Here is a 9,509-nt window from a genome sequence, read left to right on the forward strand (position 1 = left end):
TAGGGAAAGTGCCAGCTCAGCCTCTCCCTGTCTCTCCAAGGTCCCTGGAGCTCCTGTTTGCAAACAGCCAGAACAACAAGCTGCTCTATGGGGAGCCTCCCAAGTCCCCCAGAGCCAACCGCAAGTTCTCGTCACCGCCGCCACTCTCCATCACCAAGTCCTCATCCCCCAGCCGCCGGAGGAAGCTGTCCCTCAACATCCCCATCATCACGGGGGGGAAGGCGCTGGACCTGGCGGCGCTGAGCTGCTCCTCCAATGGCTACGCCGGTGTGTACTCCTCCATGGCCCCCTTCAGCAAGACCACTCTGGACATCAACAAGCTGTACGTGTCCAGTAGCTATCCCAATAAAATCCCTGATGAAGGAGAAGCGACCTCAGAAAAGCAAGAGGAGTCGCTGCCAGGCAAGCAAAGTGAGTCCCTGCGGGTTTGGGGATGGGGGGCTCTGGCGCAGAGGGGCCAGTTTAGGTGCACGCACAGAGAGCTCCTGCCTCCTGAAACCTCAGTAACTTTTAATAACAAGAGCAAAAAAACCACCCAAATTCCCCCACCTCAAACAAAAAACCTGTTCCAAAATATCCCACAGAAACGGCAGAACTCTGTACCTTTTCTATACATGGTGGCCGCATCCAAAGCTGGAATGGGTTAGACTTCAGGAAAATTGGGAAGAACTAAAACGTGGCTGTATTTGTGTGCAGTGGGTGTAAAGGGGTTCCCTGTTCCCCCCAGGCTCAGAGGTGTCTGTCAGGGAAGAGTCGGACACGGATCCCAACCACAGCGATGAAGCAGAAGCTGAAACTTCCCCAACGAAATCTCCAACAACTCCCAAGTCCATCAAGTGCAAAAATTCATCAGGTAATGAGTGAGCCAAGGTCCAGGTCTGGGGGTGCCTGTGTGGTGGGGGGCTGGCACATGTGGGGAGCAGTGGTGCCCACAAGGCTGTTGGATTTCTTCTCCCGCAGATTTCTCACTGTTTTCCTACAACAACGGCGTGGTCATGACGTCCTGCCGGGACCTGGACAGCACCCGCAGCGCCCTGTCCGCTACCTCCGCCTTCGCCATCGCCACGGCGGGGGCCAACGAGGGGACTCCCACCAAGGAGAAATACCGCAGGATGTCCCTCGCCAGTGCAGGTACCTGCCCCCGAGGGAGTGCGTTTGGGCTGCCCATTTCCACCATTCCCAGATGCGTTTCCCTCCAGGCGCACTGTGGCCAGGAAGAGCCCTGTTGGGGGTGCCCAGAGCCCCCAGAGCCCCCAGAGCTCAGTGCCTGCTCCAGGCCATGTCCCGGGAGTCTGGGCATGGTGCTGCCCAAGGGATGTGCAGGTTACAGGTGGCCCCAGGTGTCCCACTGCCTCCTGATGCAGCAGCTCAGGGGTGCTCAGGAAGGGGGGTGCTCCTTCGGCAGCCCTACAGCAGCTGTGAGTGCTTCCTCAGGGAGCTGTGCTGTGCTAAGGGCTCACTGGCAGTTTCAGGCTTCCCGACGGACCAGCGGAACGGAGACAAGGAGTTCGTGATCCGGAGAGCGGCCACCAACCGTGTCCTCAATGTGCTGCGGCACTGGGTGTCCAAACACTCACAGGTGGGTGGTGGGGGCTCCTTCCCTCTTTACCTCCCACCCTGCCACCAGGAATTCAGCTGCATGCTGGGTAGCTCAGCCAAGGTTCAGCTGAGAAGGCAATTTGGCACTGAGGTTTTAATGAAGCAAAGGAGTGTAGATGGCGAGGAGCGAGCAGCTGGGATCCCCCAGCAGGGGAACAGGGGTCACCTCCCAGTGTTGGCACAGTTGGAGTGCAGAGGAGGGGAGCTGGATCTGCCATCACCCCCCAGCTGGGTGCAGAGGAAGGGGAGTCTCTGGGTTTGGTGCCAGTTGGGATGCTCAGGATGGGGTCAGGGCTCGGGCACTGGGAGATTTCCCTGCTGTCCTGTCCCTCCCTGCACTGGTGACTGGGGGCAGTGGGAGCGGTGCTGTACTGGTTGTCACTGGGAAGTCACGCAGCTCTCCCAGGCCTGGTGATGCCGATGCAATGGAACTGAGTGAGCCTGGTGCCTTCCTGTGCTGGGATTTTTCCAGGAAGAGGCAGTCCCTGTCCCAGCTGGGTGACAGGAGCAGTCCTGCTGGGATCAATGTCACTCCCAGCATAGTAATTCCATGGCTGTGTCGGCTTTGGCAGGACTTTGAGACCAATGAGGAGCTGAAGTTCCGGGTGATCGGCTTCCTGGAGGAGGTCATCCATGACCCCGAGCTCCTGACCCAGGAGAGGAAAGCGGCTGCCAACATCATAAGGTGAACGGCTGTGAGCAGGCGGTGGCTTTTCCTGACACTGTGCCAGCTGCTGGCTGTTTCTGCTCTCACCTGGGATCACAGCAGGCATGAGGGCTCCAGGAGGGACTGTGCCAGGGGCTTGGGAGGTGCCATGGAGGAAGATGAGGAGGTGGATGGGTGGTGCTGGATGCATTCAGCCATCAGGACGTGGTGGGTGTGACCATGACCCCCTTGGTGCGTGGCCGAGGTTCAGTGTTGAACCCAGTGGGTGCGTGGCCCTTGCTGCTGTTGGGTGCTGGTGTGACACCGTGGTCAGGGGCTGTGCTGAGCAGGGCGGCTCTGGCACTCAGTGTGTGCCCACCCCATGCTGAGGGCAGGGCACTCATCTTGCAGCAGGGCTGACACGTGGGACCACGTGGCCTTGGCTAAGGAGTGTTTTTCTCTTTAAAATGAGAAATGGGACCGAAGGGTTCTCATGAAACACAGGCCAAGTGTTTGATCCATGCAAGTCCTTGGAGCCATGCTGCCCTGTTGGAGCTGTGTGGGTCTGGTGGTTTCCCAGCTGCAGTAATCCTTTCTTTCCATGCCATAGGACCTTGACGCAGGAGGATCCAGGAGACAACCAGATAACCCTGGAGGAGGTTGTGCAGATGGTAAATAGTCCTTTCCTCCCTCCCTGCCCCTGGTGGCTTGGGGTGGTGGAAGGGGAACAGCCAAAGGTCCTGATGCTCCGGCACACCCAGCTTGCGGAAGAGTGAGTCTCCAAGCCCCGTGTCAGGCTGCAGCTGCAAAGCAGGGAAAGGCTTTCTGGAGAGGGGCCAGCTGTGAGCACAGCTGGATCTGTTACAGGCAGAGGCAACACTAACCAGCCCACAGGCACATTATTCCCCCTGCAGTCAGTAGAATGGCTGGAGAGGGCACGGAGACACCTGCCTGCTGCTGCCTCTGCCTGCTGGAGGCATATGGGAAAGCCCCGGGGGTTCCCATCGTGTCCTCTATGTCCCCAAACCTGCTCCAGTTCCAAGTGATGGGCTCTGGCTCAGCCATCAGTGCTGCTTCCCGGGAGGAGAGCCCTGGGAATGTGCCATGGATTTAGAACCCCCAGGGTGGCTGCAGAGCACTTCCTACCTTTCTGCATTGAAAAAAACCCCAACCAAATCTGTTCCCAGAAGAACACAAGAGCCACTTGAAGCTGGCCTGGTGCACCCGAAACACACAAGATTCTGTCCCCTGGCTCTGCCGGTGGCTTTGGGGGCGGGGGGGCCAGCCCCTCCTGGGCTTTGTTTGAGCTGTTGCCCATAACTGTGTGTTCTGGGAACTTCCTCTGAAGAGGAGAGAACAAACAAGCCCTGGGGGCTTCGCTCTGCTCCTCAGGCTGAGCGGCAGCGATCTGCAGTCAAAGGCATGGTGGAAACGGGAGGGTGCCCTGGGTTTTGGGGAGCACACCATGAGCAGAGGGTGTGTGTTGTGCTGACCCTCAGCAGGTACCTCTGGGGTGCCTGCAGCCCCCTGCCCTGCGCAGGTGCCACCGGTACCACCTGCCCCCCTGGGCTCTGGTGGGGTGTGCCCCTCAGCTGCACCCCCAAGTGCCCCTGCAGCCTCTCCAGGGGCCCTGGAGCTGTGGAGGAACCTGGCTGGTATTTGTTTGCCACAGCTTTCACAACCCCTGTCCCCAGAGATTGTGCAATGCGCTGTTGCCTCGTGCTGGGCCCTTGTGTGCGTGTGTGTGTTGACCTTGGGGGGTTCTTCTGTGTCATCAGGGCTGTTTGGGGTTTATTTGGGCGGGATGTCTGTGGGGTTTGTTTTTTTTTGGTGGCTGATCTTTTCCCTGAAGGCAGCAGGGATGGAAGTGCTGCAGGGAGTGGCACCAGCCTCGTCCTAGTGCTGTTGTGTGGGGGTGGTTGTGGGGGCATGTTGGGTGCTGGCCTGAGCTGTGACTGAGGATCGGGTCTCAGTGATGTCTTTGTGATTAGTTTGAGGACAGTCACCAGTCAGTGACTCCACGCAGGTCTGGACCTCAGGCTTTGGCTGTCACCCCCAGGGTGGCTCCATGTGGGGGGCACCCTGAGCCCCACCCGTGTCTGCGAGTGCTGCTTGGCCAGAGCCAGGCACTGGGGACAGGGGTTATCCCTGTTCCCCTGCTTTTCTGGAAATCCCTTGGAAGAGCCATCTTGCCCCTACTGGGCAGGAGCAGGCAGGCAGGGGCAGTGGTGCTCCCGCTGGGATCCCTGGGTGCTTTGTTAATTAAGCAGCCAAAAGGCTGTGTGAGTAAATCCGTGGGGTTTGCAAGGCTGGGAGGAGCTGGCACTGCTCGGCACAGACGTGTTGTGGCCTGCGGTGCTTCTGGACCAGCACAGCACCGCATACCCCGGCTCCGCTGGGGAAAAGCCTTGGCTTGGGAGCCCGACCTTGGCTTTGGGTTTGCGTTCATGACACATGGAAGTTCTCACTGTGCTCCTGCCTAGTGAGCCCCATTGTCCCTCTGTCCTGCAGGCTGAGGGAGTCAAAGCAGAACCATTTGAAAACCATTCAGCCCTGGAGATCGCAGAACAGCTGACACTGCTGGATCACCTGGTCTTCAAGAAGATCCCATATGAGTGAGTGATCCCCATTGGTCAGGAAAGGTGGCTCTGGTCACCCAGAGGCTCACAGGCAGCCTGGCTGGGCTGACCCCAGAGAGTGCAAAGCCTCCCTGGGCTTTGCCAGTAGCCCAGACTTGGCTCAAGTGCAGATTTGAGTCCTGACCCTGTGGCTTCTCTGCTGGCATCCCCAAGGTAATCAGCTCAGGAAGACCCTCCCACAACCATCACATTTTCAACCACATCCATGTGGTCCCTTTCCAGAAGCGTGGGGGGCAAAGACCCTGGGATCTCCATCCTGTGTGGATGCAGTGGAGCTTGCAGGGCTTGAGCATCCCATAAAATTGGGAAATAAGAGTTGACCTGGCCACTGTGGTTTGCAGAGAGTTCTTCGGGCAAGGCTGGATGAAGCTGGAGAAGAATGAGAGGACTCCATACATCATGAAGAATACAAAGCACTTCAATGATGTAGGTGCAGCCGCAGGGCACAGGGGGATGGGCACAGGGGAGGCAGCTCAGCCCCCCTGCCCCAGGGCCTGGGGTGTGTGAGGGTCACCTGCCCCACGGGCCTTACCTGCCTCGGGGACCCAGTGCAGGTGGAGCATCTCCTGGTGCAGTTGCTCCTTCTGGGGCTGCTGCAGCGCAGGGAAATCTGAAAACTGCTGTGAGGCTGGAGGACACAGAGCTGTGCCCAAAATCATGCTAAGGCTCGGGCTGGGCGCCATGTCTCCCCAAGGTCAGTAACCTGATCGCGTCGGAGATCATCCGGAACGAGGAGATCAACGCGCGGGTCAGCGCCATCGAGAAGTGGGTGGCAGTGGCTGACATCTGCCGCTGCCTGCACAACTACAACGCTGTGCTGGAGATCACCTCCTCCCTCAACCGCAGTGCCATCTTCCGCCTCAAGAAAACCTGGCTCAAGGTCTCCAAGCAGGTAGGGGTGACCCCCTCCTGGGGAGGTGGGGGGTTTGGTGAGATGAGTGGGATGGTGTTGGGGCAGGATGAGACAGGCATCGAAAAAGAGTTAGAAAACAGAGAAAGGTGTTTCAGGTTGTTCTCAGGAGGGAGGTGGTGTGTGGGCAGCCAGACCCTGCCTTGGAGTTGCGTTTATTCATGGAATCACAGGATTTTTTTGGGTTAGAAAAGCTCTCTGAGACCATGCAAGTCCAACTGTTCCCTCAGCACTGCCAAGGCCACCACTAACCCATGTCCCCGAGTGCCACATCCACATATCTGTTAAATCCCTCCTTGGCAGCTGTGCCAGGGCTGGACAGCCATTAAGAAATTTTCCCTGTATCCAGCCTAAACCTCTCCTGTCACAACTCCTTTCCCCTTGTCACTTGTTACCTGTGAGAAGAGACTGGCCCCACCCTGCAAGTCAGACGTGCAGTTAAACCTTTCCCAGAGAGCCCCTGCACACACAGAGAGACTCTCTTTAACTGGTTTTCTGGGCTCCTCAGACCAGTTATGGATGAGCAGAATGAATTGCTGTTTGAGGTATGCGGTACAGGAGTAGCTGGCACTTACTGGTGTGGAGCCAGACACAGCTGAACCAGCACCACTGTGGGCTCCTGTGAGCCAGGAGCAGTCATTTTTTCCTATAAAATGATAAATCTGTGAATGAAAACAAGTGCTGATGAGGGCAGAGGTGGGAGCAGGGGGAGGAAGCGAGTGCACAGCCTGCTAACCAGTAGCCAGGTGTGATGGCCAGGGCACAGTTGTACCTGTGGAAGTGTAGGAGCAGCTGATGGGGTGAAGTGCCCTGGGCAGGGTAGGAAGGAAGTGACCCTGTGGCTCCACAGGCTTCACCCTCTGGCCACAGGGAGCGGGGGTTCTTCCAGGCCCCCACAGAGCAGCACTTTGGTTTCTTGCAGACGAAGGCTCTGATTGACAAGCTCCAGAAGCTGGTGTCATCAGAAGGCAGGTTCAAGAACCTGAGGGAGGCACTGAAAAAGTGAGTGAATGGTGCTTCTCCTCCTCTCCTGTGGCTGCTGCTGGCTGTTGTGGGGTCTGCAGTAGGGGGGGACCTGGAGGTCTGCTCCCAGGATCATTTGGAGCCAGCACTAAAGGGTGTCCTGTTGAGCCAGCACAGTGGCTGGCAAAGTGATCCCCAGGACTGAGCTGCTCCTTTGTGCAGCGTGTGGAAAGATGGGAATGAAAGGGACTGCAAAGGGAAAAATCACTGCCAGACACCAGAGAAAAATTTTCCCCATCACTGTCATAGAATCTTCAAATCCCAGAATGGTTTGGGTTGGAAGGGACCTTAAATCTCATCTTGTTTCGTACCCCTCTCTGGGCAGGGCCCCCTTCCACTAGACCATGTTGCCCATGGAAGCTTCTAAAGGTCTTCCTGACCTTCTGTAAAAGCTGCCCTCAGCTCACCTCCTGCATCCCATGGCTTTATGAGGGGCACAGCCACAGGTCTTGCTTGTCCTGCTGAGCTGGTGGGGACGAGGCCCAGGAGACCAGCAGCCTTCCCTGGGAGAGCCTTCCTATATTAGAGAGAATCCTTCCAGTTCTGCTGACTGTGGAGTTGCCCCCTTCTCCCCTATCCTGCCCCAAGCTCCAAAATACGGTACTTTCCTCCCTCATTTCTTTCTGGTTTACTCCTGAAGTTGTGATCCTCCGTGTGTCCCCTACCTGGGCATGTACCTGACTGACCTGGCATTCATCGAGGAGGGCACCCCGAACTACACTGAGGATGGCCTGGTGAACTTCTCCAAAATGAGGATGGTGAGTGCTCCAGCCCACTGGCATGGGTGTACGGGGCCAGGCTGGGGTGATGTGGTTGTGGCCAGGTCTGTGTCCCCTCAGCCTTCACCTGCACAGCACCAGGCAGCCACATGTGTCCCCTGCACACACCTGGGGTTGTTCCTACTGTCTGGAAGAGACAAAAAGGCCCTTTGCATTGTGCTGTGCTGGGTGCTTCTGCCCTCCCAGGCACTGGGATGGGTTCCCCAGCTGATGGCTGAGCCATGAACACCTTCTGTGCTTTATCCCTGAACAGATCTCACACATCATAAGGGAGATCCGCCAGTTCCAGCAAACCTCCTACAAGATCGAGCACCAGCCGAAGGTACAGCCTTGTCCCCAGAGCTGCAGGCATGCTCTGCTCCTCATCTCCCGCTTCCATCACAGCATCTAAGCCTTCAGTACCAGGCAGCTCTATGCTGGAGTGTGTTGGCGGGGGGACAGGGGATGGAGGTAGGCTGCGGGGGCTCCAACAGACTCCCCTGTCGACCCCCAGGCAGTTGCAGCAGAGGACTTGCTGCAGAGGGCAGCTTTGATGGACAGGACAGCCGTCAGGCCAGGCTCAGAGGGCTCTGGGGGTTGCACCCTGGACACGCCAAGAAACAGCTATTTAGGGGCAGCACCCCCTCCCCAGGGAGCAGAGTGTGTCCCGCCACCCCCACTGCCAGCACCAGCTGGCCTCTGCCTCGTGGTGGCCCCAACATGTGATGAGCTGAAAGGTCTCAGCCAACCTCTGCAGCAGGTGCCTCATTTACTAGGGTTTGGGTGCTTCACTTCTCAGGGGTTTGTGCTCTCCCAGCCCGTTAAGGGCTCCGCTCCATTTCCCAGGTGACGCAGTACCTGTTGGATCAGTCATTTGTGATGGATGAGGAAACCCTTTACGAAGCTTCTCTGCGAATAGAGCCCAAACTGCCTTCCTGAGCGCGGCGGCGGCCGCCCGTGTACACTCGCTATACCATACTGTACATACCCGTTCGTTCCATGGACGCCCTGGAGTGACTCCCACGTCTGTGCTTCTCTGAGCAATCCGCCCCCGCCCCAGGCCGCACTAGACCTCACGTAGGATTTCCCGCCCTGGTTAAGGTTTAACGCATCGACACTTCGCTGGAGTCCCGGGTTCTTTTCGATGATGTTACTTTTGTCATTTGTTCCTCCTGGGGGGGGCTGGTGGTCGGGCAGGTGAGTCCCTGTGTCCCTGTGGGGCAGGTGAGCCCTGTGTCCCCACGGGGCTGGTAAGCCCTGCGTCCCCACGGGGCTCTGGGCAGCACAGAGCAGCTCTCACTCGGACAGTGCTGGCGGTTACATCCCAAAGCAAACTCTGTAAGGCGGGAGAAGGGAACACATTAAAGGTTGTCCCTCGGTGTGAGCTGACCTCTCTGTGTGTGCCACCCTCGTGCTGGCCAGGCACGGGGGGCCCTGGCTGCTGCCCTGGTCCCTCCGAAGTTGGGAAGATGGAAGCATCCCCTTGCCTCTCCTCGCTGCATCCAGCTCCTGTTGATATGCTGTAGATCCGTACCCTTGTGCCCACTCTGAGTACCATGACGTAGAGTTAGAGATGACGAGTGTTTTTATTACATCTACTGTAATCCTGGCTAACCACCCGCTAGCAGGATATAGTAATGTAGTGCTTATTCTGTGAATAGTACCTGGGTTTTTTACATTGTACAGTCCCTGACACGGTTCCCCGGCAGTGGCAGGCATGCTCCACTCACACACTTGCTGTAAGCAATACCTCGTGGTATGGGAATTCTCTTTCAAACCCTAAAACTATTTCAACTTACAGCTTGTTTGGGAAAAATATTTCCATTTTTTTTGTAAAAATATATGTTTCCTGATTACCTCTTGCTAATAAATCTATTCTATCTCAGGGTGAACCGGGGTTTGTGATAGTTTTACGGGCGGGATAACGCCGGACC

General features: G+C 57.2%; 2 protein-coding genes across 3 annotated transcripts in view; both read left to right on the top strand.

Annotated features, from left to right (window-relative positions):
• The window catches only part of RASGRF1 (Ras protein specific guanine nucleotide releasing factor 1), a 13,638-nt gene extending 4,171 nt beyond the window's left edge, over window positions 1-9,467 (top strand). For both annotated transcript variants that reach the window (XM_017738386.1, XM_017738380.1), the window contains exons 7-19: window positions 41-411; window positions 728-853; window positions 961-1,131; window positions 1,467-1,579; window positions 2,172-2,284; window positions 2,856-2,916; window positions 4,757-4,860; window positions 5,226-5,310; window positions 5,579-5,776; window positions 6,717-6,796; window positions 7,458-7,575; window positions 7,850-7,918; window positions 8,422-9,467. In XM_017738386.1, coding sequence (XP_017593875.1) covers window positions 41-411; window positions 728-853; window positions 961-1,131; window positions 1,467-1,579; window positions 2,172-2,284; window positions 2,856-2,916; window positions 4,757-4,860; window positions 5,226-5,310; window positions 5,579-5,776; window positions 6,717-6,796; window positions 7,458-7,575; window positions 7,850-7,918; window positions 8,422-8,514 — 1,702 coding nt within the window. In that variant the 3' untranslated portion in view covers window positions 8,515-9,467. The remainder of the gene's footprint in view (window positions 1-40; window positions 412-727; window positions 854-960; window positions 1,132-1,466; window positions 1,580-2,171; window positions 2,285-2,855; window positions 2,917-4,756; window positions 4,861-5,225; window positions 5,311-5,578; window positions 5,777-6,716; window positions 6,797-7,457; window positions 7,576-7,849; window positions 7,919-8,421) is intronic.
• The window catches only part of CTSH (cathepsin H), an 8,117-nt gene continuing 7,739 nt past the window's right edge, over window positions 9,132-9,509 (top strand). The window contains exon 1 of the mRNA XM_008638268.2: window positions 9,132-9,136. Coding sequence (XP_008636490.1) covers window positions 9,132-9,136 — 5 coding nt within the window. The remainder of the gene's footprint in view (window positions 9,137-9,509) is intronic.

The sequence above is a fragment of the Corvus brachyrhynchos genome, unplaced genomic scaffold, assembly GCF_000691975.1.
Source record: "Corvus brachyrhynchos isolate BGI_N302 unplaced genomic scaffold, ASM69197v1 scaffold200, whole genome shotgun sequence".
NCBI lineage: Eukaryota > Metazoa > Chordata > Aves > Passeriformes > Corvidae > Corvus > Corvus brachyrhynchos.